This window comes from Motacilla alba, chromosome 3 (assembly GCF_015832195.1).
Source record: "Motacilla alba alba isolate MOTALB_02 chromosome 3, Motacilla_alba_V1.0_pri, whole genome shotgun sequence".
NCBI classification, from domain to species: domain Eukaryota; kingdom Metazoa; phylum Chordata; class Aves; order Passeriformes; family Motacillidae; genus Motacilla; species Motacilla alba.
In genome coordinates, this window is record NC_052018.1 from 60,978,276 (window position 1) to 61,005,959 (window position 27,684).

Here is a 27,684-nt window from a genome sequence, read left to right on the forward strand (position 1 = left end):
ATCCTTTTCCCACTTTCAGCACTACCCAAGGAATACCAGAAGATAGGAAAAGCATTGCAGAGCCTGGCACTGGTCTTCAGCACTAGTGGATACCAAGGTACTTCTATAGCTTCATTTGTACTTTGCTTAAAAAGAGGTATTTTAATAACATCATGCTACTTTTTTTTTTTTTCCGAAGATCTTAATACTTTCCTCTTTGAGGTTTAGATGTCAAACAGGGTTCTGGAAAAAATTCTAAAACCTTTCTTTAGTGTATGTTATAGGGTTTTTATGTTCTAGTCTGCAGTCTTGTCTTCTGTCACTGTGTAAACTTGTGGTGGGTTGGTGGTGGTGGAAGAGTTTAGTTTGATCTCTTAATATATAATCTGGTCACCGACCTAACTGACCAAACATGCTGTAGCATTTTTGTAATATCAAAGGGAAAGGAGAGAAAAATGGGGCCTTGAAAATAGCTGTCACAGAACTATTGTGCAACTTCATGATACAACAACTCCACACGGTGATGGAAAACTTACTACAATGTTTTCTAATCCATTTTGTGGGCTGGCTACTGTAGCCTTTTCTGTAGGGTCGGCTTGTGTAGCCTTTTCTTGCCCTTCACCTTTGCTTCTCCTTCAAGAGCCCTAACAAAGAGCCTGTCGTGTTAGGTATGAGGGAGGGAAAAGGAGAGCATCAATTGCTCAAAGTTTCCCTAAAATGTCATCTTTAGATCAAATTTAAAATATGTTAAGCTCTATTGATGTTTTCCAGACAACTGGAAAACATTTCCTCATAGACAGAGAGTGCCTGTTGAGTCAGTTTTCCCTGAAATTCACCTTTCAAAAGTGTTTGAGGTTTTGGGGTTTTTTTCTTTCTATACTTGATAGCAAAATTACTGTGTTCTAAAACCTTAAATGCTATGGCATAGAAACTTCCTGAAATGTTTCCTTAGAAACAGTCTTAGAAATTTTAGTTGACCAGTACTTACTATGACTACTCATCTATTTCTTGCTTTATAATCTTGAAACATTTTGCCTCATAAATGATGCACTAAAACGCAACCTTCTGAAATGCAGATTCTCTGCTGCTGGAAGTATTAGAAATAGTCATTGTCCCTATAGCTTTTTCTCATCTGTGTCCTGTACTTCAACAGGAAGACTGCTTAGTTAGAATTGAGCATAGTATATTGCTTAAAAGTCACTTTTGGATGTGAGAATGAAATAGGGGATTTGCTTGATTATATATTCTTAGTATGGGTTAGAAAACTGTAAATCCTGCCTGGATAAAATCTCTAGCAAGATGTCTTGAGAAAGAACTGAAAATTGCTTGGGCTCTATCACATTCTTTTGCCAGGGTAAAGGGAAAATAGTATGTCATAAAGCTAGGATACAAAATTGCAGATCAGCCTTAGAAAGGAAAGCTTTGATTTGATTTCCAGCATCTTTGAATGGTATGAAAAAATTGATCCCATGATAGTTTGGGAACAAGGCAAGCATGTCTTGTCTTTGCTTTTTTGCCCAGTCATAGCTGGTTGAACCTGTATCTTGTTGAGAAAAGCACCCTTCCTACAGATGCCTGTGCCTTGATTCCACATGTTTTGTTCTTTTCAATAACTTGCACCCTTGTATTGTTTCCAAATTAATAATATATGGGATTCTTTGCTTTTTAATTTGAGTTATCAGGAAGAGAGAGCAAGTAAGATGTAGATGTGGCTTTAAATGGCTTCATCACTGCTTCTCTCACTCTGTCCTGCCTGCTGTTCACATATGGATTCACCTGATCATCAGGTACAGGTCTATGGATTAAGCAGAGTCTCTGCAAGAGACATAAGCACCTGGATTTAAACTGATAGGGCACAGCTTTCCAGATGTCAGTATATAAAAGAGGACACATTGCTTCCAATGAAAAAGTAGTAGCTAGGCTGAGTATAATGTATGATTTTTCTGGACTATCAGTAAAGAGGAATGATTCGTTCAGCCATGCTTAAGGACACTCAATTCAGTTTCTGTTGAGAGCTGAATCTCTTCATCCTTGTGTATTTTATTTGGTTGGGTTGGTTTTTTAGATTTCTTGTAATACTAGTATTCTGAAAGTTTAAGCATATAGGCCACTGATGATTGCAATGACTAATTTGATGACAGAAACATTTCTAGATACTGGTAGCTGACTTCTGACATACTGTATTTACTGTCAGCTGGTTCATTTGCATAGTTAGAATGGGATGTATGTATTGCCCATACCACTTTCATCAATGATGCCTGCTTGCTCTGCAAAGCTTTATGTGTAGTGATGTCCTTTAAAACTATTAAGGACACACTGAGAGGTTCTTATTTAACTTAGCTATGGGCTTATGTACTGTCCAATTGGTTGCAAGAATGTGCACTTTGCAAGCATGATCCTGGTCCAAAAATGTGTATTGGACAGTACCAGAACATGCCTGGAAGTGTCCTTCAGCCTGGCAATGTGTTGCTTATGCTACTGTGTCATAGGATACTCTGAAGTTAACACAGCCTTAAATAGCATGGCTTCTCTTTTGCGGCACCAAATCTGGAGGAGTCTTTCTCCTATATTAAGAAAATGTGAATGACTGGTATGCCATTCAACCATAGTAAACTCTCCTAATCCTACATCACCCCTCAGGAATTCTGTTAGGCAGTTACACACAAGTTTTGCTATCCTGTCAGCTAGCAACAGGCAAATCCTGCTTTACAAGCTGCTTGTGTGCTGAACGTATGAGTTTGAGGTGTACTTATCAAGAAAAGCTTTGCTGCAAGTATTTGCTGCTAGTAAATCAAATTTTGTGATTTCCTACTGGATTATATTAAGATTTGAAAGAAAAGAAAACAAAAATACTTCTTGACAAAAAAAAATTTGTCTGTCTGTCCCAGTCAAGACTTGGAGTATTAGTTCCCCCAATATGTCTGGTGTATTCCTTCTGAAATGATTATCACAGGCATTTACCAAGCAGTTGAACTGCTGAGAGATATTCTAGTAAACATTTCCAAAAGGCTCCTCATTGTTTTACGTCTTTCTTCATCTCCTTATGACAGTAGGTAGACTGTAAATCAATTAAAATATCTATTTATCCTTGTGATTAGTTTGAAATATCTGTGGAATACTACTGGCCATTTTAACTGCTCTTTTTATAGCTACCTTCAGTCAATGCTTTTAGGCCCCCTCTGTTTCTTCTGGGGATAAATGTACTCAACACTAACATTTGTTATAAATGTTAGGAACATTTGGGGCTTTCTGCTACTCCATTGGTTAAAGGACCTCTGACATCCTGATGTATCCTTGCACTGGGACCCAAGGAACCAACTCAGCCTTCACAGACTGAGTTAAGAAGGCAATTCCCAGCTTTGCATTGGTTCAGAAGCTGAGAATGCTGAAAATAAAAGATGATTGGTTTTGGGAGGGTTTGTCTAGATCCTTTGAAGCTCTGATCTATGAAGGTTCCTGGAGTGAGTACAGAAGGGGAGGATTTTGTTGTTCAGCTTAAACAAACATACATACTCTTCCTATTTTTTTGTTGTTTTGTTTTTTTTGTTTGTTTTGTTTTGTTTTGTTCAGATAGTGATGCCATATTTTATGGCATTACAAAATGAGCAGCAACATCTAGACCAATCTGGCTTCTGACTCTGAAGCTACACCATGTTTTATCCCAACATCTAGGAGTCAGTTGCCTAAGCAGCAGTTACATCAAGGTTACTTCTGAGCAGACATAAGAATTCTGAAATACTGAAAATACTTAAGCTTTAAGCCTGAAATAATAAAATTGATCACTCTCCAATTTTTTAAATTGTTTTACAAAAAGGTGAAGATATGTTATGAATTGTATACCTCGAGTCTCACAATGGGAATTAGTGTTGGTTTTATTTTTATTTTGTCCTAACAGACCCAAATAGGAAAAAAAGATTATTTGTTTAGCAGTGTTTGTTACTGGACTGATTAGTTCTTAGGATCAGTCACTTTACCACACAGCTTTTTGATTTTATGAAACCAGTCTAATGGAAAGTAGGAATCGATTGATAGAACTGAAGCAACATTCAGTCATTACCTTGTTTCCTTTAGGACATGCTAAAATGAAGGAATCCTGTGTAATAAATCTCTAATGTAGATTAGACCATATGTTGTAGTAAAACAAGATACGTTAATGCTCAGATTAATCATTAATGAAATCTATGGTACTTTTCAGTTAAGTCACTGATTAATATCTATAGAATAAAATAAAAAAGTTCATAAAAGACTAACCACTGCCTAATATCAAGATATGTCTGAAAGCATAAGAAAACTCTTTTTTCTTAAACTAAAGTTTGATATCTGCAAACTATAGCTTCGCCTTTCTACTCTCTACCTCAATTTGCTTTCTGTACTGTTGACTACGTGCTTTGGACAAGCTAACATGGATGGGAAGGTGAAGTGGCATGAAACATACAAGAATGTAAGGCTTGTTTCCATCTTTGTCCCACCTAGCCTGTCCTGTTAGTAACACAGTGTTATGAGTGCTTGTGCTGTTGTCTAGCTTAGGATTTATGGTGATGTCTGTATTGTTAAGCATAGATTGTAGGGTCCTTTGGTCTGTTTCATATGAGGATGAAAGTTAGAAACTCACTCTGAAAACCAATGATTTTTACAGAGCTTGAAAATATTGTCTAAGAGTTCCCGAAAGGATCAGAAGTCTTGTTGTCCAGGAAAGAGTTAGCCTTGAGCCTCCTTTTGCTTCTCTGACCTTTGAACAGTTATGGTCCAGGACTGTCAGAGAGCTCAGGGCTAGTAGCACATCAGCTTTGTCAGTCCATCTTTTGTAACCCTGCTCATTCTTCCTCCCTTTCCATCCTGGCAGACTTCCTGTTGCCCCATGTGGAGGAATACCTGTGTATTTAAAGTGCATAGAATTATTAAATGTGGAAGTAAGTGTTCTACTGTGGTAGAACATTAATTTTCTACAAGACCTTCAGTTTTTCTCCTTTAATGTTTTTTAAAATTCTTTATTTCTGCTGGTTATAAAAGGATGGCTAGCCATTTATTATTGTAAATAGGCTATTTTATAAATTTGCCTTGAATCAAGGCAAGTTTCTTGTTGTAATTGATTTACTGTAATTTGAACACTGATGTTTACTTCTAGGAGAATCTGATCTCAATGGAGCAATAACAGAAGCAGGGAAAACTTACGAAGAAATTGCCAGTCTTGTAGCAGATCAGGTAGGAGCATTGTGAATGCAATGGCATAGTGTGTGCAAACATATCACCTATTTGGATTACTTCTGACTTTTCTTTTTTCCTCTTCAATTAAAACATAACTGCTAGTGCTATAGAGCAATTAAATTGCTATTAACACTTTTAAAAGCATTTTCTTCTTCTTTTCTACTCTGTGTTAGCTCAGGGGGAATGTGATGAAAGGGCATTTCTGTTGGACAGAAAGTCCACATTCTGGTTTCTAAAATACTAAAAGGATTGTTTGGTCTTTAAATGTGTTCATTTTTTGATGTCTGTGAACTGTCTTCATTACTGATACAAAAGAATGGTATTTAATCAAAGACAGAGTTTCTGTCTTCCCTTTGCATTCTCCAAAGGAGCCAGATTTTGCTGCTGCTCCAAGTGAGGGAATACCTGTGTACTGAACCTGCTCCATTGCCTTGACATGCAGTTGCTTGCTTCAGTAAAAATCTGGCTTAAATAAACCTGGATTGATATTCACAACATACATTGATGTTTAGCATGTTACGCTTAAAGTCTCCAAAATGCAGATCCTCTTTATCTCAAGGCTGAGTCTGAAATTTCTTAAGACACCTTTCCACTTTGACAACTAAGGAGATGCATCTGTGCATGCACATATTTGTATATGTAATGAGAGACTGCGCTGGAAACTCTTCTTGGGTGAAAAGGCAAAACCCCACCGCTTCACGAGTTAAATGAAACAAAGAACAGAGACATCTGCACAATGATGCTCAGTGCCTTGCTCTAAAAAGCTTATATTTTTTAAAAACCCTTTTCATATATGAAAAATTTGCATAAACAATTCATATTTTGGTTTGGGTTTTCTTGATTGTTTCCTTCCCTTTTTTCCCCTTTGCCCTTTCTTGGCATCATAGTTTCTTTTCTGTGATGTTAATTTGCCACAGATACTTTTACTTACGCTTATGCTTTGTTTATTAGCCAAAGAAAGATCTTCACTTTTTGATGGAAACAAATCATGAATATAAGGGATTTCTTGGTTGCTTCCCTGACATCATAGCAGCTCATAAGGTATGTGATGAGCCTTTCTTTTTAAGGGCTGGGCAGTGGGGACAGCAGCAAAAGTGGTGGTATGGTACCCTTCATTTGTGCAGCAGCCTGGCCCCTGCTGCTGAAACACTGGAAGTTTCTGTGAAACTGATGTGTTGATTTTTAAAAGAAGAAGTACTTAGAGGGAAGGAAAACTAGAATTTCTCTCAATAATATCACGACTTTCTGCTATAGCAGAGCAGTAGAAGGTTCATGATTTTCTTCAGGTTGACTTCACGTCCCAGTGGGGTCAATAGCAGTAGTGTAAATTTGTAATATTTGAGCCTTATGTGATAATTGATAATAAAACCCTATGAGTATTGTAGGAAAACTTGTGTACATTTACACTGCTGGCTTACTGATATGTGATAAATAATCATGCACTGCACTGAAGTTTCTTTAATATCAAAAACCAGAGATCAGAGCTAAGCTCTAACATTTCTGGGGGGGGAACCAAACAAAATACCAGCAGCAAAACCCAACAATTTTGTTCTCGGTAATACAAAACCCATGGTGTATAATTTTGGATATTTTGCCTTTTTTTTTTTTTTGGTCATAGAGTTTTCCTTATGGTCACGTGTCTGCTGCAATGTATTTAAAGAAACTAAATATTGTGAAGTATTTAAACAAGTGCACAAATATGTGAGATTCAGGGATTTTTTGATCTTTTGAAGTGTTAAATGTATAGAACAAAAACATAAGAATATACTTCTGAGAGCAACAAAGATAAAAGCATATCAGATTTGTGTATTCTTTCTTCAGGATGTTTGCAGTCCCTCATCCCACAGAATCATTGGGGGAAAATACCATAAAAGAAGAATAAATGTTTTTAAAACTTGAAACATAAGCCTACTGCCAAGAGACATAAATAGATTCTCTTGCATGTTGTTTGACACAAATACATTGTGTAGGGGAGGCATATCTTTTTATGCTTGTTATTTATGTGACTCGAGGATTTTCCTGAATCAATGGCTATACATTGCATTGAGTTGTAGTCTCTTGAAAAACAGTGTTATGTTGCCTTCTCTTGTAAAATGTGCAGATAAGCTTCTATAAGCTTTTGGATGTCAGTTATGTTGGTCATCTGTAATTTGAAACTTGGTCCATTTGTCTTTTTTGTATATATTCTTGTGTATTACTGCCTGTACCAAACTCAATTCGCTGATGATTCTGATCATGCCCGTGTTTGAAGTCACTTTTTGCAAGGACTCTTGGAATCAATAAAGGGAAATAACTTTGGATGAAAATGTGAGAAGGCAGAATCGATCCTTTTGTGTACATGTGTGTACTGAATGCATACTCAAAATGTAGCTAGTGGCATTTTAGATTACTATGAACACCCCTAAGTTGACTACTCTTTTAACCTTCCTGCATTTGGTTTCTACAGGGAGCAATAGAACGAGTGAAGGAAAGTGACAAGTTAGTTGCAACCAGTAAAATAACACCACAAGACAAACAGAACATGGTGAAACGTGTCAGCACCATGGCTTATGCACTACAAGGTAAACCAAATTTTGAGCTAAATGGCCATGTTGTAGAACTCTGAAGGACTTGTTAAGCAGCATACTTGGAAAAAAAATCTTTTGCTACCAGGAATAAAAGCTGGGCATGGGTTATTTGTGACTTGCTTAGATTTTTCTAAATTGCAGTTATTTTGCCTCTCCCTTTTTTTTTAAATCTCACATCGCTGTTGCAAAAGACACATATTTTGAAAATGCAATTTAAAAACCCCAAAACAACTTCCCCAGGCTGATTCTTTGATTTGGAAGTGATAATGTCTCAAATTAAAAGCATGAACTCTGGTGCAAGAAGCAGGTCATCATTAGCAGAAGTGTTTTTCTGACTTTTAGTTTAGTCAGACATAATCCATCTCCCAGCTGAGATTCATGTTCTTTTGGATAAGATCTTTATTTCCTGGATGTTTTTTGAATGATCTTTTTCCTCTTTAGGTTAGAGGTGTTGTAAATATAAGGTGCACCACGCCACACTAGAAAAACTGGGGAAGTGAGGAGTCAGGGCTCAATCCTGCAGGATATCAAGCCATTAAGTGCATCCTGTTACTGACTTCAATGAGATTACTCATTGCTGAGGGGGTTGCATCATTTTTAGATGATTTAAAGCCAAGAGTACTCAATATATTATGTGACAAAGTCAGAGCAACACACAAAATTGATTTTAAGAACAACCAAGAAAACTCCCCATCCCCTTCCTCTTAGTCACAGTGACGCAAGAGGATTGTGTTTTATGTGTGGTAATTGTTGAAAAGACCTCTAGGATGAGTTTTACAATGTAGCATATTTCTTCTCCCTCCACTGATATCCCCAAATATATTTAAAAACTTCTTTCAGCCGTAAGCAGTGATCTGAGATGTAGAAATTGGTGTAAGGTGTTACAGATTCAGTAATGTTGTTTCCAGGTATCTATTGAAACAGTGTAAGTCAAGGAGTCACACGCTGCTGGTTGTACCTTTTTTGTTCCTTTTTGTTGAGCTAAGTATTTACAGCTGTGGCTTACAACTTGATATCTATACCCTTGGAAATCTGAATGTCCAAGCCAAAATTCTGCTGGAAACCCTTCAGGAAGGAACAGTTACCTCAGTGGAAGAAAATCCTGCTTGTATTTTTTATCGAATCTCTGTGCACCTGAGTATTGTAATACAAGAACCTGGCTTTGTCCAGGAAGTGCCCAGGTTGGTGTGTAATTGACCCCTTACCAAAGTGACAAACAGTTCCACTATAACTTGAGTGCTGCAAGCAGAACAGGTTGTGGAAGCATGAGAGCATGCTGGCAGGGCTGGACATTGAGCTTGCTGCAGAGTAACTAACTTGAACTGAGTGAAACTGTTCCTAATTATAAACGCTTCTGTTAAATAATTTGTCTCCTGGGTCTGATTGCAGCTGAGATGAATCACTTCCACAGTAACCGGATCTATGACTACAACAGCGTCATTCGTCTCTATCTGGAGCAGCAGGCACAGTTCTATGAAACGGTAAGGGACAGGGCTTCAGCACTCTGCTTGGCATGCACTGTGCTGCTGCTTTTACAGGAAACACTGGGTTTAATCCATGCTCCCACAGAGCACATATTTGAAGAATTGTACAAAAAATTGTAAAAGGAATTGTAAAGAACCCTGAGAACTGAAAGAACGAGTTAAAGTATTTTCCTATAGATACTGTCTTATGTACATGATTGTTACAATAAACCCAGTAGCACTAAGAACCACTGTTCAGAAACCGTATTGTTGATAGCTTGACTTTTTTCTTCTCCCCCAGTGCCAGTACTAGGGTTACAAAGAATTTTAGTTCTCCGATGTGTAGTAAGCAAGGCCTGCGGCACTGAACAGAACAATAAAACATTTCAACAAAACTTTCCTCCCATAGGATGGGAGTGAGAAGGGAAACTTTTGTGATTTAAAGCCTGATGTATACAAGTGTGGGGCAACAAGGACAGGAACATTTCAGGTGACATTAAATATTTTAAATCTGAGCACTCTCCGTACCACTGTAGTTCTCATTTGACAGTGTTCTCATGCATGTATCCTTTGTGATGTTTAAAAAATAAACCAAGAACAGGCTTTCTAATGTGATAAGGTGGTAAAACATTTGTGTTTGAATGTGCTGCAACCTGACTTCTATCACTGAAAGGAATCTCATAAGTAACTGGTGCCCCTTCACAGCCATAAAATTTGCCAGTGGAGCTTCAGAGGTATCTTTAGTAGGTGACAACTGTAGGTTCCCCATCAGGTCACTTTGCTTACTTTCCTTGACACATCTGGTGGGGTTAGGCTTAGGTTGCCCCTTACCATCATTCAGCCTCTAGTCCAGTCTATTTCAATCCTTCTGGTTGCAGCCTCACCAGTTTTCTTCTACCAATGCTCTCTCCCCCAGTACACATTCACATGTGGGGATATGGCTGCCATGAGAACTATGGGGAGAGCACAGTGCATCTGTTCTGATGTTTCAGCCTTTCTTCAGCAGGGAAGTGGGTTTCCTGGAAAATCTGGCTTTGTTCCTGTAGCTCTCTGGTGCAGTGCAGTGCTAGACAGGCAGAATAACAGCCCTGCCTACAATGCTTTCTCCAGCACAACTGGAGCAGTGAAAGTACCAAATTAACAAGGCAGAAAGTGTATATATGAGAAGTCTTTGTAATGGAATGTTTTGAGAGTCCTGCATACACAAAACCTGCAGTAATGCCTGCAGTTTCTCATCACATGAGGGAATACCTAATTTCTTAGCCTGCAATCATATTTCTGCACAGTGTAAAGCAACTACATATTAAATATCTTCTGTTTCTTTGTTTCAGATTGCACAGAAGCTGAGGCAGGCACTCAGCCGCTTTCCTGTGATGTAGAGAATAAGGAGTATTCAACAATACAGAACAACTCCAAAGTTCTTTTCTGATGTGGGGGCAATGCTAATAAAAACTTGTTAGCCTTTGCAAAAAAAAAAAAAAAATCCCCAAAAAACCCAAACCAATGAGAATCCGTTGTAAAAAAGTATTATTTCAAATTTTACTTTATCAGCCTAAATCATACAATAAGGCTCTCCTGTCTTGAAAGCTCTCCCATTTATATAATTATTTAAATAAAAACAGCTAGGTAATGCTGTCAGTTACAGGGATCTAAATTATCAAACTGATATGTTGCCATGGACTTAATGAAGACTTGTCTATCAGATGTTATTCCAAAAACTCTGGATCAACACCAGAGTGATGCATTTGTAGCTTTTTTTTTTTTTTTCAATGGGAAAGCAGACAAACTTAAGAAAATTACCTAATACTCATTATATTCAGTTGAGCTCTTCGGCAATTCAGTAACCAGGAGGAATTATATTCATGTATGTTTCTGACACATGTTTGTGATAATCTCCTGAATGAACACTTTGTTCTTAAGTTTTGTTTCCCATATGCAGCCATGGCATCCTGCTCCCAGTATGACTTCTGGTAAATATAAATCATTCTTCCCTCTCTTCTTTTTCCTTCTAACTAAATTTTGTTCTTGTGGTGCACCACCTCAGAGCTTATGTCAGGCTCACTTTTTTGCTATGCACTGTGTAAGAAGACAAAGTACAAACAAGGAACGAGCCATTCAGGAAAGTGTGAAAAACAGTTTTCCATACCAGCACTTTGACACCCCCAATGTTATGCCATGAGGCACTGGTGTTTCTCAGTGCTGTACAGGGCCAGCTTCCCCTCTGACAGTTTGTAGTGTTTCAGCAGAGGGGACAATGCCACATCTAACCCCCAACTAGTAGACATCCCCAAATTCCAGCTAAGCTCAGGTCTTCGTGTAGTAGTATGGTGTTCTGTTGGTTCAGGTTGACTTTTTGTTGCCTTCTAATACAAACTCAAAGGTGGCAAAAGTACTGAATAACATCATTAGTTATTACACAGACTCTGTTCTTTGATCATCATCTTTTATCAAGTGACTCAGTATCCTCTTCCATACTACTGAAATACCATTTGAGGCCTTGGCTTTTCACAGAATCAAACCAAAAAAAAGCCACCACCAACTGTGTTCACAATGGGCACCAAGTACAGTAATTCATTTCTTGCCATAGGCAAGCAGGAAAGCCAAAACACAGTTTCTACTAAAATGTGCCTAGAAAATAAATATTTTAGTTAAAAAAACCCCACAACTAAAAAGGCATTTTACCAATAAGCCATTTGAAGTGACGGGTACAGTCTGCCAGTTCAATAGTTGCCTTACTCTCTTTTGCATTGGTGTTACTTTTCTGTGCTAGAAGGAAAATCTGGGTCTGCCTGAATAACCTGAAACCAAACCAAGCCAGACTAGGCCTAAGTCTAGATGCTTCTCAGTGTCACAAGTTTTGTTCACTTTTTATAAACCTTGTCTTTTTCTCCTCCCAATTTTAGTTTGCTTCCAAAATTCCATAGTGCAGTGTTGTTTGATACAGCCATTTAAATATGTACAAATTGTAAAGAATGTGTATAAATGTTTTACACCAAATGTAAGATCGGCTTGCATGTAGAAGCAGCTTATATAATAAATTGTTACAATGTGTACAGTAAATTCTGAAATCACTTTTTCAAGCCAGCATTTTTTAGCATTTGTATATTCACTTTTTGGTAATGAAATCTCTTTGTAACAGACTCTTCATTTGGGAGGGGAAGGGGGTTCTTTTTACCAATCCTTAAATAGCTCCGTATGCACTAAAGTTGAAAGCTCTTTATCTTGAATAGATTGTTTTGGAATCTTAAGTGTAAGCTCTGCATTCCCAGTGCAGGGAAGCTATGATAGTAGCAATTGTGTCAGATGCAACATTTTGGCAAAAAAAAAGAAAAAAAAAAGAAAAACTGTTTTAAAGATTTCTAGTAAAATGAAGTTAAACTGATAATAAATATTTATGTATATCCACCAGACTATTTTATCTTTTTTTTTTTTTTTTTAATCATGGTGTTGGTTTTAAACAGGGTGAATGCAGTATGAAGCAAGTCCTCCCTTTAGCTTTTCACCAGCTTACACACGGGCCAGCTGAGGCATTAGAAAGCATCCATGTGTCTTCCATAAAGCAGGCATCCCAACTGGATGGTATAATAGTGCTAGTGACTGCAAACCAGCAAAGGCTATGCATATGTTGTAAGCTTTCTTTATTCAGGTCAGTCCAGCTCATGGCTGATGGAACCCTCCTGACTGCAAATAAGTAGTAGAGCACAGTGCTACTGTGTGTTCCTGGCTTTGTGTCAGCATGGTGTTGACCCAGAATAGAAATTCGATTGTCTTTGATATTTGTTTTTTAAATTAGACATGAATAGTGGCATAGTTTTAATTGCATGAGTTGGGGGGTAACAGAAAATGTGCACACTAAAGATGTAGCCATAAAAGAGAAATAGCAAGTTAGTGCAAGGCTTGAGCAGTGCTCTCCTGCGTTTTGTTTGTCATAGCTGAATAATTAGTCTACAGCATCCACAAGCCTTACTGCTGTTTCCTGGGTTATGTTTTCCTTCCAGGGAGAGCCAAACACTGGCATTAGCTCAGTGACTTCATAAAAGACATCAACTGCCCAAGCTGTTTGGTTTAACTATATACTTTAATTTCTTACTGCAACTACACCTATTTTTTAAAAATAAAATGTAGCTGTACAGAGAGGAAGGATACCTGCATTTCTTGTTTGCAATCCAACATGGAATTAGACTGCAGCAGCTGACTCTGTTATAGGGTGTGGTTTTGGAGTGTACTGTTGACTGCAATTAGAGAGTTCATCAATAAGTCCTAACTTTATATGAGTATGGAAATTTTTATACTCCTGAGGAATTCCTGTTTTCTGTTACAAGATAATTGAGAAAGTACTACCATAACAGACTCGATTCTGTAAATCCTAATTAAATAATACATCAATTTTACTGCTACCAAAATTAGCCTAGTTTAGGCTCTTAGAAGGAGTTCAGACTAACAGCCTTGTAAAGAAAACTCTCACAAAGAAAGAGAGGCATTTCTTGTGCTGTGGCTTACTTTGGCATACACCAGACACTCTGCCAGTCTGGATTGGCCAAAATTACTCCCTCCACAGCCTCAGGACATGCAGTCAGCAGCAAGGAAAGCATTCACTAGGCAAGTGTCCTGGCACTGCTGCTTCTGCCTTTTGCAGGGCTTCCCACGAAGAGGTGCGCGTGCACCAGGCAGAGGCCGGTTAGTTGGCAAGGGCTGGGGGGGGTCTTTTGTCAGTGGTTTTTTTTCACATACTTTCCTATAACTCTTCTGATAAAATTAATGCTAACACCTGAGGTCACCACTTGAGCAGAAAAAACCCTTTTTTTCCTGTCTAAACAACACTAACAAAAACAACCTTATAGAATTAGAATATTTTGACTGGCTGGTGACCAATCCACCCATTCTGTCACTTGGCAATGTCAATTACACCCATGCTGTTTTAAAGAACATCTGAGTCACTAACTTGGATTAGCTGTTTTTTTCTCTTTTTTTTTTTCCTCCCAGGGCTCTTTGCACATGAGCTGTGACTCTAAGATTTTGCAATATTTTTGGGGTACTGAATTTAAACTGGCTTAATTTCCTTGTCTTATAAAGAACGTGTTTGCCTATTTTTAATCTTCTGGGCCTTTTTAATCTTTCCTGATTGGCCAGATTTTCTTAAACTATCCTAAATTCTTTGTGTTCCTTCAGATTTCAGGTAGTATTCTTACTGCCTTCCTGCCGAACTTTCTGAACTCTAGGTTCTTCTCATTTACAGATTTAAAAACTGTTTGCTTCACAATAGGATTTATTAGTTTATGTGAACTGATCCTGTCTATCTGAAGACAGCTTTCTCATTTTTACTAAATATTGTTCTTCCTTATTCTAACCTGTGGCTATATTCTGTTAAGATACATTTTTGTATGTCACAGTTTTCTGTCGGGGCTGAAGCAAGACTGCATGGAATACTTATTATTTCTGTTAACAGCAGACTTCTGCTACCCTTAGTTTTCCTTTTATACCATCTTCAACAACTATTCATTTTTAAAATATATTTGCTAATAAACTTGTCATAGCACATATTTGTCAATTCAAGGTCACTTTTAATTCACATTGCCTTCTGTTGCAATTAAGTCTCAGTAACAATTTAAAGCTGAAATTGTTACTCTCAGTGGTTTTTAGTTTTGTGAAATGTCATTCCCAAAAAACCCAAATATTTGATGAACTGTTTTCCTAGAAAGTATGTAATTCTAAAGATGTAATTAGGTTGCTAGCTCCAAGAAGTTTGTTAGAGGTTATCTTAGAAGAATAACAAACAGTAGGATTTTAAAAACAACAGAAAATATAGGAAAATTGTGGGGACTTTTTAAAAAACAGTATGAAGTGGTTTGGTTTCTTTTGAATTGTATTTTAGTTATTTGACCTTAGTTATTGACCTGTCCCTATTAAATTGCTTGTCAGAGCATCCTCCTGCACCCACCTGTGTGATTATGTGATGCCTCAATAACTAATGAGTTTGGTCACTCACAGGAGACGCAAAAATAGTGGGACAGCAGACTGAAGTTTATAGAATGAGGATTGTAAAGAACATGCTATCTTCCTTTTGATACCAAAGGAGATGATAAAGAGGTTGAAAACAGGGCAGTAATAAATTGGAAGACAAGACAAGCCCTTTATTTATGACCATTTATAACAGCACATCTGAAGAAAATCAGTCTGTTTAAAAAACCAAAACAAATACAGTTGTGGATGGAACTGGATACTAAATATAACAGTACTTCCAATGGCAAAGCTAAATATTTATCAGCCTTCATTTGATCTGTAATTATATCAATATTTAGGTTTGTTAAGGTATTAGCTGTTGTACTCTATAGCCCTTTGTACAAGGAGTAAGTAGCAGTTTCTAGGACTATGAATTATTTGGAATAATAATTATGTAAAATAATTTGCAAATAATATTGCCATTTCAGACACAGTTCAAGAAACACACACTCTTTGTAATATTTGTAAATCTAGATAGAAGTTGATCTCTTAATCCTATTAAATGAAAAGATTAAATGTATCACTTCATTATGTTCACTTTTCTGCTTCCTGTTTTGGAGGAAGAGTATCTCCCTGCTCCCATATGATTCTTGTGCATTGCCTGCTCATCAAGACCTTTCTGGACCCATCAAAATTTATTGCATTTCTGGCATACATTGCACTACATTCACTTTGTTGGCATCTCTGAGACCCTGTATCTGCTGTAGGGCAGGAGGGGGTCATTGCTGGTATGTTCTTGCCATTGTATAAGACTGTCGTGAGGGCTTTGATAAACACAGCACCCCCTTACAATACTATCAGCACTCACAGCTGCACTATGAATCTGAAATGTCTACTGACATTTGTTGAAGTCCTTTAAAATGAGAATCCAAAACTTTGTGTTTGGTTGGGGTTTTTAAATATGTCACTATAATGTCCAATGGCAAGTTGGAAACAAAAACTAAAATGAGAGAGTGACGCTGTTTATCCAATGTTCATCTATCTATATTTTATTATTTTAAATCAAATTCTATATACTATTATTTTTAATTGAATTCCAAGCCAGACACAGAATCCTGTTAACTTTGGAGTATCCAGTAGCTCATCAAGTTAAACTCTTGCAAAAGGAAAAGCTGCCTCAATACTCAAAAATAAGTAAGTAAAACAGGGGTGAGGGTAATTTTTCTAACTGTTGACTAGTTCCTGACTAGTTGAGTCATATTTTTAAGCTCAGTAAAGATTTTGTTTAAAAATTCAACAGCTGGGAGAGAAGTGAAAACTTAAACATACCATCTGTTGCAATATAGTAGGAAAATATAAACCAGGCTGCTTGCTGCTGGGATGGATTTGCTGAGCTTGACACACTGCCCCAGAAGATTCCAGTCTGACTGCACTCACCAGGACTGCACCATTCCAGACTGGTTATACCAGTAGAGAGAACTGAGGAGTAAGAAAACTCTTCATGTGTCTTCCCTGTTTAACTAGTTACCCTTTTCTACCTGGTCACAAATTGGACCTCCAAACTTAAAGCAAGGACTTTTTTCCAAACCTCTGGGAAGGAGGTAAGTCTAGAACTCTTCTTCCCTACTTTGAGCATGTTTACGCTTGTTTGGCAATAGTAACAACTTGTGCCAGTCTATCTGCTGCTTACAACCACAGTCTTAATGCTTGGCAGAAAGGAAGCAACATCCAAAAAAGCCTCCCAAAGCAATAAATCCACAATGCAACTGTTCATAAAAGTCTTCCAAATTTCAACCAAATTCACAATCAGAAAGAGGAGGTTGCTATCCACAGACTTCTATACTACAAAATAAGTCTGCAGGATGGCTGCAGGATTTGGGATCTATTCGAATTCTGCTGTAAAATTATCACTGAAAAAGGGCAACTTGCAGGGACTGCAGTGGTTTCACAGGGGTTGAGGAGCTGCTCCTAGAGTAAGAGTGGAGTTCAGGAAAGTTGTTTGTAGGTGCTGTCTGGCACAGCTCCCCTCTGAGCAAGGAGTTCATCATTATCTAGTGTTAGAACCTAATAAAAATGACTGGTGGTTTTAAGCCATTTTTAAATAGTAAAATAAAACAGCCCTTCCTGAAGGGGATGTTTTTGGCACACGGAAAAGAACCCCAAAACCCAACCCACAAGTAAGCATTGTAGTGGGTGTTCACAAGGAAGCCTGAGCAGACACCTGCAGCTAGACCCTGGGCTGTTTCACTGCTGTGGAGCCAGAGAACAGGAATCAGCTCAGGTGCACTGCTGAACCCTGGCTGGGTCCGGGTGTGTGTGTGGCACACAGGTCTGCTGATGAACTCCGTAGCATGGAGAAACACAGGACAGATGTGCACTGTCACTGTCTGGTTCTGTCTCAGGCCCAGGATGCAGTGACACCTCAGCTGACCCTCTGCAGCCAGCTAAGATCTTACAAAGCAAAGTGGTTCTGCCCTGTGCTTTGCCAAAGAAGCTGTGCTAGACAGCTGCTGGCCCTGAGGGCAGAGAGGAGGTGATGGGTGTGAGTGTAGCTGACTTCTGGCACTGTAAGGAAACACTGAGAAATCTCTCTCAGGATACCTTAGATTTTTCTCCTATGAGACTCCAGCCACCACTAAGCTAAACTCAATAGCCAGCATTAGGCTATTAGTTCAAGTGCAGATAAACAAAAAGTCATGTAATCAGCCTTATCAACATGTACAGATGTGCTTCTTAAAGCAGCAGGTTGCTTAAAAGTAGTCATAAAGACTTCTCTGTGATATGTTGTATCCTGATTCATCCATGCTGAGCAGCAGCTTCTACAATTAAACTGAGATTAGTTAATCTGACTTCCCAGAGGCATTCTTAAACTCACAGAGCATCTCTGCTTTTATTCAGGCAGACTATCAACTCTCTGCATCAGTGTTTCCATGTGTAAAGGATCTGCACTGGTTCTGGCCCTTCCATGTAGTTTGCAATAAATCTCCAAGACCTGACAAAGTCTATTTCAAATTTCTGGAATAAATAAAGAGAGAATTCTGCTGAACTCCCACAAAAATATGAAGGGAACATTATTCAAGATAGCTACTCTGTACTCTCAGCACAGGAAATCTGTCACTGCACCCACCCTTTTAAAAGACATGGGAAGTAATTGCAATAGCTCTAGGTGTCAGTGTCACTAATTACAGAATCTAACCATCAATGGGCCAACTGGGCAAAAAGCATCAGAGAATGAAACAGGGAGGGACAGAGAAGAGGAGGGGTAACAGGAAGACAGCAAGAAAGGCAATCTGAAGAGCTACTGATGTAGAGGTAACAACAACAGCAGCAAACACACGTTGCACAAGGTGAATCCTCGTGGACAGGGTCTGTGACAGAAGAAGGGCTCTTACTCTTGTCTTCAGAGGGATGACATGAGTTGGCTTTCTCCCAAATCCCCAGTTTTGCTCAGCTTTCCCAGCCACACCCACACAGGGTCTTTCCACTACATGCCCTCTCCCTGCCAAACTGCTGATAGTATTTTGTCCTGCCCACCCTCTGTGCTCACCCCTTCCCATGCACAGCAGCATTCCCGGGTCGCTGGTACTACTGGGGTGCCTGTAATGGTGGCTGAAAGTGAGAACAAGTCCTAGGAATTGAGTGCAGCCTACAAAGAAAGATGGTTTCTCACCTGCCTTTCACCCAGGTAACTTTTGAGATAAACACATACAGAGGCACACACATATTTGGAGCAGAAAAAAAAGAATAGCAGTCTGCAAATGAGTTAAAAATCTATGTCTACTTGCACATACACATAGTCTGTGGATTTAACTCGTGCAATGGGAATAATGTAACACACCAAAATGTTTGTTCAAGTAACTTTGAACCTTGGTATTCCCTCAGTTCTTCTCTTTTCTGGTCTGTTCTCCTCATTCACACTGTGCTTTGTCAGCTACCCCTTTACAGCAGCACTGACAGAGATAACACCTCATTCTACAGTCCTCCTTTCCTTTCAAGAAAAACATATGCTATTCACTCTGCCTTCACCATAAATGGGGCTGTGAAATAGCTTGACTCCTTAGCCAGTTTGCTCTGTTTTACCATTTTAGTTTTTATTTAACCTTCTCCAGTTCAACACTGGTGGTATACTGAGCAACTCCATTAACTACTGTGACTTGAACTAGTTCATATTCACTGCCTTTTCAAACTATTTAGTCTAAGTTATCTTGCCATAAAGCTGCTGAGAAGCAGAGTAACACCTGAGATTTATTGCTTAATGCCATTCAAACTTTACAGAAAGCAGATGAAAAAAGACCAAACCCCCAGTCTTTCAGGTAAACAAATATGTTCTCTTCCTTCATAGGAATGTGTTATTACACTGCCTCTTGCTGCCCTTGCTTTTTGGTCTGAAACTTCTGCTAAATCTGAAAATTAATGGATAGGGCTTTCTAAAGCATGGAGAGGCATAACACCACAAAGCATCTGTTTATAAAATGAAATGAGAGAAAGAAGCCTAACTTCATTTTAAAAGCACCACATATGCTGTACTGGAAACAACTCAAATGGAAAAAATGTTGAACATTTGATCACAGAAGAGCAAATCTATGCAGGCAAGACATTTTGTGATCCTTTTAGACAGTGACTGAATGACTCTTTTTGCTATGTGGGTTAGTATCTGGCATAAAACCAGTAGTCCATTATCACAGGCATGAACTAGAAATTCTATATCTTAATATAGATGCAGCAAACAAATCCCAAACCTTAAACCTGGGGAATGTTACCCACTGAATTTTGATGTAGCAACTGAGATTCTGGATTGTATTTCAGATTTTGGAGAAATTAACCTACTCATTCCAGAGATGTAAGGTTTTTCTCAGCAGTTGTAGGATGGTGGTACTGGTTGTGAGGTAGCTGATTTGATTGTATTAAAGAGGTGTTCTCCAAATAGAAAACTATTTTTAACCCCTTTTTCATTCAAATACTTGAATAAATTTGAAACTTTTAAATGGACAGGTTATGTCCAATATTCACTTTTGTTCACAAAAAAAAACCAAAAAACCCTCCTTAGTTTTACTTTTACTTTAGCTTTGTGTTTTATATGCGAGAAAAAAACAGAACTGGAATGTGAGAGAACTTTCAGATATAAGCCTCCACTGGGTTTATATATACATTTCTGGTAACAGAGAACATGTGCTCATCTCATTAACAAAATCCTCTTATAAAATACTACAACTGTAAATAGCCAGCACTGGACATAAACTCAGTTAATACGTCCTATTATGTTCAATCAACTCCCACTAATGTTTATACACAGAAAATTCATAAAAGAAACTCTCCCTTGAATGTCTGATCCCACTGAGGGCAAACTAGAGTTCAATAAGCTTTAAACAAATTAACATTCATTAGTTATGAACTGAACATGGAAATGCCATTCTCTTTGTCCTCTCTTCCCACCCTCCCATTTCTAAATGCCCCATTATAGGTCTTATCTACACTGTATGCTCCTTTGTTTTTTCAAGTATAGTCTGTGTTACCAAACAGGACAAAATGACTAAAGATTTTTATATTAACAGAATTCATTTACAAATTAATCATAGTAAGAGGGATCAAAAGTTAACATTTTCTTCAATAAATAGTGTGCCATCAGAATTATCCAGAAACATATGAAATCCTGATGTCACTTGCCTGACTGCATTTTGTCCTTGACTTTCCTGATTTTTGTATGATTTGGTTACTCTATAAATAAAAGAGGGGTCTTACTATTTTAAATTATTTAGCTTTCAGGTCCCTCGTCTGAATCATAGTCAGCTTTCTGTTGTGTTCTTGCCTTGTCCACTCTGTATTCATCTGTTTCTCTCTGTCTAGTTATAACATCTCAACAGACAATGAAACTTAAGGGATTCTGAACAATCATGAAAACTCTGGTTTTCCTTCTTACAGATATGGAGCATCCACAGAATAGTGAAATTCTTATTTAAGAATGAAGTTAGGAATCACTTTGTTGCAGGCAGTCTCTTCCAGTAGTCGAGTGTCACACCATCTATAATAATGATGGCCACTATGTACTGCTGAAATGCCATAGCTGGCAATGTGGCATTGCCTCTTCCTGGAGTTTTCTTCATAGCTGATTCATGGACAAAAGGAAGGCATTTCTTTTGCCTCATCAAATCTACATCCCTTGGTATGGGATAACCAGTAAACTCTGCTTTCACTGTTGATAAGCAATAGGTGTGCACAATTTTTTATGATGAGGCATGTGCTCACCGAGGAAAAACTGCCAACATACTTGCTGCAGCTCTTCCTGTGCAGATATTAAGCAGCCCACTTTAAATTCAAATTTTCTATTTTATTAAGCATTTTGATTTCCCTATCGGGAGTTCTAGAAAATGAGGCAAGAAGCAGTGGAAAACTCTGTGGCTTCCTAGTCCTTTGAACCTAAGAAAAGGATACCTACAACTAATCATAAGCATGTCAGTCTGGAAGAAAGAATAAAAATTTTATCTGGTTGTCTGGTCACTATTACTGCCTAAATAAACGTCATCTGACTAATGCTGCTCTTCTGCACATAGTTTTGGGATGAAGAATGTTAAGCTTTAAAACAGCTGCTGTTACTGAAAATAGTCCCAGTCTCTTAGTAAGAAAAGGCTAATGCCTGTGAATGCAGTCGATCTGCCTCTCCAGAGAGCCCTCTTTCACTTAGCACACACAGAGTTAAAGTATAGGTGGGAGAGGAGGTGAGCAATTCCACTGACCTCCCAGCAATATAATTTTTCATTAGCAGCATCTTAAAAACTGTTAGCACAGCAACCAGAGCATCTCTCAACCACTTGTGCTACACCTTCAAGAACTTGAATTCACAGCCCAGTCTTCTGCCAATCTGGAGCTACAGCCTGCAGCCAGTAGACCCTGACTCAGTCTGAGCCTAAAGCTAGTTTGCTTCCAGTCCAACCACCCTGAGCAGCCAGACCTGCACTGTTTATTCACTTGAGAAGGAAGTTTATTCACCCAAGCAAGGAGCTGCAAGATTTAGGCTACTGATAAAGTCAGGCATATGTTTAGCTCCTGCAGAACCAAAAGCTCAGGTCTGAGCCCACCCACCCACCCTCCCCTTCCAAATAATTGGTTAAAGAGTAATACAGTACAAACTAATTAGCATTAAAAGCTTCTTTTTCCTGTTGTAAGGATCACAGACCCCAATGGCAAGGAATAAGGGGAGCTTGTCAGGAAAGGTTGTAAACAGGAGTGGAAATTTGAAAATATTGTCACTAACTGAAGCAAAGAAAATGTCCCTGCATCTCTCCACTTACACTCATGGCAAGGTCAAGTGTTCAAAATCTAAACAAAGCATACTAATTTTTCCCTCATGTTTCTCATGCTCTTCAGTTATTTTTGAGGAAATGCAGTTGATGTTGGTGAGTAACAGTGACCTAGCTCAACCTATATTGGATTGTCTCTGTAACAAAGTACCAGATGTCTTTTGCACACCAAGTTCTTTACTAGGCCAAGAGAAGTGTAACCAACTAGAATAGAAAGGTCTTCTCTCACCAACAGTGTTAAGGGTTGACATTAAGACAGTTACTTTCAGAGCAACATTCTGAGCACTTTAGCCTAGAAGTTATAAATGCTTCTCTATAACTTGACTTATTGTCAAATTCAGCTGTAAATAAAATTCATTCTAATGTTAGCTTGAAAATGTGGAAACATAGTGGAAGTTTTTGCATATTAGCAGCAGTTACTTGTTTTGAATGCCATGTGCAGGAAAAAATATGCTGAGATATTTCCCCTATTTCTTCTCTACTTGCTAAAGTCAAAAGTTTGTCATAAAAGGCAAAATCCAAACTGTTTTCAATGACCTTGTAAGCACACACATTTCCTGAGGAATTTGTGACCACTGAGGCTATGTGCAAGTGGCCAAAAATCCTGAGGAAATGCCGTCATATATTTAATCTCAGAGCTTCAAAAAGTTACTGAAAAAGCTATTTCAGTAGCATAATATTGGACAAAGAAAAGTATCTTTTGTTTGTTTCTGCAGTGTATCACCAAAGCTTTTTGTAGAGCCCCAGACTGCAAAGTTCACTCAATAGTACATGAAGACAGACAAGTAATACTACAGGCACACCCATCCTATACCCCAAAGTCCAGGATATGGGGTTCACACAGCTATTCCAGACAGCTAAGCCACATACTCCTTGCTCTATCCAGCTCTTCTAAACTCTGTCTTGCAACATCTCTGTTGTTCCTCTTCAGACGGTCTTCAGAGAAACAAAAAATGCCACTTGCTAAGAGCAGCATGCAGGACTCTTTTTCAGGGAGGCAGTTATCTGGACCCTGGAAACATCAATTACTGAAGGACCTAGGAGCAGGAGTCATGATGCATAGCAGTGCTTCCAAGGTAGACAAGGGGCTGGGAGGAGAAGGGATTGGAAATTCAAACCAAATGGAGTGACTTTGAAAAAACCAGAAGTGTTCAGAAACTACACTGAGCTGATTTCTATCACTGAGGTAACAGCTGAGTGCTTATAAATATGCACAAACACAATGTGGACATTGTCTTCAACACTATTTATGCCACAGGTGATTTAATAGGAACTGAACTTGATTTAGTAGCTGAAGGCTGTGTCCTCCTACCATGGAGGCTGCCCACTGCTGCAATTTTGTTTGAACTGCATTTCACGTAGTTCCACAGTCAGCAAACATCATCAGACCTTAAGGATCCCTCCCCTTCTGATACAGAGGGAGAAGGATCTCTCTGCCCCTATGAAGACAGGAGCTGGAAAAGGAGTTGGAAAGAGAAAAGGTAAGCAAAGGGACACAGCTGCAGACAAGAGATATTCCACCCTTCAAAACAGTCCCACTATCCTATACATGCCAAATAGCAGAGAGAACCCACCGACCTGTTGCTTCTTCCAGCTGAAAGCTGCAGGGGCAGCAGCAGATCACTTCCCACCTTTCAGCTGTGGGAACATTCAGAAAGCAAAGCAAAATATCTGTGACTGCTCAAAGGTAGAAAGAGCGATAAAGAACCAAAGATGGGTGTGAAGAGGGGCAAAGAAGCTAGCATGATGAAATTGTCAAGGCAGGAGATTAAAAGGAAGGAGAACTCCAAAGAGAAAGGAGGATTAAATGAAAAATTGCTGAGGAGGTAATAAGGGTGTATGGCCTGGGTGAAAACAAATGCTGTGCAAGAGGGAATGAAGTCACCTGAGGGACTCCTCAAATAACTGCAGGAATTAATGCTTCCATGATACTCACATACATAAGGTCCAGAGCAAGACAGCTCAACTCCAAATGTCTGCTAAAAGATGATCTGTCAATCTCAACACTGTCCCTTAAAAATGGACTTCCATGCATTGAAACACAGTCTGGTTAGAGGAAAAGATCCTATCAAAAGAACACTTTTGCACACATCCCAATATACTGAGCAAGGTTCCTATATGAGCCCTTAATCTAGATGTCATTCTTTGTGAAGGAGGTTTGTAAAATGAATGGTTTTATTTACTGCTACTCTTCACCATTTTCTGATTCTTACTTCCTCAGACTTGTGTTTCTAACACAAAGCCTAATGAACTGACTGACTGATTTTTGAGTGGATGTACTGCAACTGGAGCACACTGAAGAGATCTGCTTGTAAGAGCTTAGAACAGACTCAGTCAGAGAGCCACCTATGAAGCAGTATTTTGTCATACACACTGCAAAAGGATTCCAGTTTGCCACCTTCATTTGAGTTTTTCTCTCACATCCTTATCCCCTCATAATGATTTGAGGTGCTAAAATATACTATCCCAGCTGCACCAATCCTTTCTTCAGTATTTTACCCAACAAATCTGACAGTAACCTTTTTATTAACAATCCTAAATTGTGTGTTCTTGGAAATTGTAGTGAGAAGAACTAATGACAAAAATTGCAAAGGAGTTAAAACACAGGCAAGAGAGGGACATACCCGTGTCCTGCCAGTAAGAGTTCGTTCTCATGATGGACTTTAAAGGGGTCTGTGAAGAATAATTCCTCAAAGGCAAAGACACGCACATACACACACACACACACACACACACACAAAAAAAAAAAAAAAAAAGAAAAAAGAGTGGGGGTTTCTTTCTGCTATTTTTAAACACATAAGTGTATGATCCAGGGCAACTTTTTAAAGTCATGTGACACAACTCTCTTGGGCAGCACTGATTAAGTGATACTTTAAGTATTTCATCTCAAATGAGCACTTTTCTCTAGGGAAAGAGTGAAAGATGTCAAAGACATGAACTAATTTTTAGTCTGCCATTCACATTGGGTAGCTGTTAGAAAGGAATCCCTTTTCTGTTTAAAATTGAACATGGTTAATCTATGTTCTTATATCCTCTAAAACTCCCAAACTTTGAGCTATGTGCTGTCTTGCTTTTTTCCTCCTGGTCATTTAATTTCTAGAGTTTCTGGGTAATTTCTTTTGCTTTACCCAGTACTTTTAATCTCGCCCTACATACTATAATCAAAATTTAGGATCGGGGGAAGGGGATGCCCATACAAACATCAATCCCACTTTCCATACCAGACCCTTTCCAAATGCTTTTTTAAGGAGGCACCATAAACAAACATAAAATCAATCTCCTTTCGGAATTACTGCTGGTTATAAAATAAATGAACCAGATGTGTGTCACAGAAAGGCAGTATCTGCTTTTCAGTTTTTTTCCATCACGTTCAAAGAAGGCAGGGACTGTGACATTCCACCTGGCAGCGCACAGCCATGAGCGACGTTCTCAAAGTAAATGAGACAACAGTAATAGACGGTAGTTTGGGCGTTTCGAATTTCGCAGTTTTCTCTACGTCTTAATTCAAGTTATAATTCGTGATGTTAAAAAAATAGAATTCTGCGCGGTTTACCCGTGTATGAATAGGACTACATGTTCTGCTCGAGGTTACAGCGAGTTTTTCTCTCATCCGAACACACTGGCGTACCTGTGCCTACCTCCTCAATCCACTCGTTCTCGGTGAACTCCGGGAAAAAAACAGCACTCACCCTGCACGGACTCATCAGGGAATTGAGATGGGAGCCCTGCAACATCAGAACATGTACACTGCGCCTTTGCCCAAAACTCTTTGTACCGCGGGACAGCGCGCAGTGGGAAAGCAGCCCCGAGGGGAGCTCCCTGCCAGCGGGGTGCGGCGCCGGGAATCCCGGGCGGCCGCTCCCGCAGGAAGCGGGAAGGAGCGCGGCTTCTCCCCGGGCAGCCGCGCCGCCGAGGGAACAACTCCGGCGCCTCAAGGCGCTCCCGGCGGCTCCACGGCGACCTTCGCCACCCGCGGGGGTGGGGAGCGGCACCGCCGGGCCGGGGCAAGCCGTGCCGGGAACAGCGGCGCTGGGAAGAGCCCGGCCGGGCCGGGGTCCAGAGCGCTCCGCCGGGCTCGGCAGCGCGGCCGCCGCTCCTCCCCTCACCCGCGGGCAGGGCGGGGGCAGCGCCCCGCCGGCGGCTTCTACCTGTGCCGGAGGAGGAGGAGCCGGAGCCGCGGAGCCAGAGGGACAAAGTTAACTCTGGAAAGTTTACCGTGGGTGGGAAGAGAAAGGCGGAGAGCAAAGGGGAAGGTCGCTCCCGCCCCGCCGGCCGCAGCCGGGGCTCCCCGAGGAGGCGGCGGCAGCGGCGGGTCCGCCCGCGGGGGCCGCTCCGCTTCCTTCGTGCTGCGCTGGCCGCCCCCGCCGCGGAGGCACTCGGAGGCCTGCTGAGGTGACCGGCGAGCGGCAGCGGGGCACGGCCGCCCTCCTGGCCCGCCTCCCCGGGAAAAGCGGCCGGGACCGGGGACGGGCGCCCGGAGAGGCTCCCGCGGGGCAGCCGGCGGCCCCCCAGCGCCGGGCCGTGCGGCTCCTTCGCCGCCCTCCCCAGCGGGACCCCTGCGCCCTCCTCCCCACGGCCGGCGGCTCCCATGGCTCTGAGCAAAGGGCTGCGGCTGCTCTGGAAGCAGGAGCCGGGGCCGAGCGCCCTGCTGGAGGCGCGCAGCCGCCAGGACTGCCTGTTGCTGGAGGCCGGCACCGTGGCGGCGCTCAGTAAGTGCGTGCGGGGGCGGCCGTGGGGACCCCTGGGTGTCCGTGGGAGCGCGGAGCTGGCGTGTCCGTGGGTGCCTGTGAAGGGACACTGGGGTGCGACGGCAGCAGGCGATGCCCAGGAGCACTGGGGCACTTTCCTCCGTGTCATGGAGAAAGGAAGGGGAGCGCGCAGACCCGCCTCCTGGGATGCTGGCTGCGGGGAACATCTCGCCTCACTCACACCCCGACCTCCAGCAGGGCCGTCCAGGCTGGGCCACTCGCTGGCGCATTTGGGTGACCCCCGGTACGCATGGAGGGTTGCCCGGCATCTCCCGATCCTTGTTCCATCGCTGCTCTGGGTATCTTTAACCTCCTCATCAGCAGACGGGGCAGAAGAAGCAGGAGAGGCCTCCCGGCTGTGGTGGGGTCTCGGCACAGGGCACCTTTAGTGTACAAGACTTATCCTCTACAGCGTTGGCTGCAGAGGAGGGCCCAGGTGAAGAAATCATGTCCGCTGCCTCTTGAGGAAGTTTCTACTGGGCTACAT

General features: G+C 40.4%; 3 protein-coding genes across 9 annotated transcripts in view; 2 read left to right on the forward strand and 1 right to left on the reverse strand.

Moving 5' to 3' along the window:
• SNX9 (sorting nexin 9) overlaps nt 1-12,624 on the forward strand; it is a 61,854-nt gene extending 49,230 nt beyond the window's left edge. For both annotated transcript variants that reach the window (XM_038133214.1, XM_038133215.1), the window contains exons 13-18: nt 20-97; nt 5,105-5,181; nt 6,136-6,225; nt 7,631-7,745; nt 9,141-9,232; nt 10,546-12,624. In XM_038133214.1, the coding sequence (XP_037989142.1) occupies nt 20-97; nt 5,105-5,181; nt 6,136-6,225; nt 7,631-7,745; nt 9,141-9,232; nt 10,546-10,593 (500 nt within the window). In that variant the 3' untranslated portion in view covers nt 10,594-12,624. The remainder of the gene's footprint in view (nt 1-19; nt 98-5,104; nt 5,182-6,135; nt 6,226-7,630; nt 7,746-9,140; nt 9,233-10,545) is intronic.
• LOC119699554 (translation initiation factor IF-2-like) overlaps nt 1-27,042 on the reverse strand; it is a 75,497-nt gene extending 48,455 nt beyond the window's left edge. For 3 of the 5 annotated variants that reach the window (XR_005256465.1, XR_005256463.1, XM_038133216.1), the window contains exon 1: nt 26,078-27,042. Coding sequence is in view for 2 of the 5 variants with exons in the window: in XM_038133216.1 (XP_037989144.1) it covers nt 26,092-27,039 (948 nt within the window). In the remaining 3 variants the exon portion in view is untranslated. Of the gene's footprint in view, nt 1-22,252 lie in introns of those variants that run through there. The other 2 variants (XM_038133217.1, XR_005256464.1) reach the window with 2 other exon arrangements.
• The window catches only part of SYNJ2 (synaptojanin 2), a 64,700-nt gene continuing 64,040 nt past the window's right edge, over nt 27,025-27,684 (forward strand). Inside the window, exon 1 of one of the 2 annotated variants that reach the window (XM_038133207.1) lies at nt 27,025-27,162. Coding sequence is in view for 1 of the 2 variants with exons in the window: in XM_038133206.1 (XP_037989134.1) it covers nt 27,038-27,158 (121 nt within the window). In the remaining variant the exon portion in view is untranslated. The remainder of the gene's footprint in view (nt 27,163-27,684) is intronic. The other variant, XM_038133206.1, reaches the window with a different exon arrangement.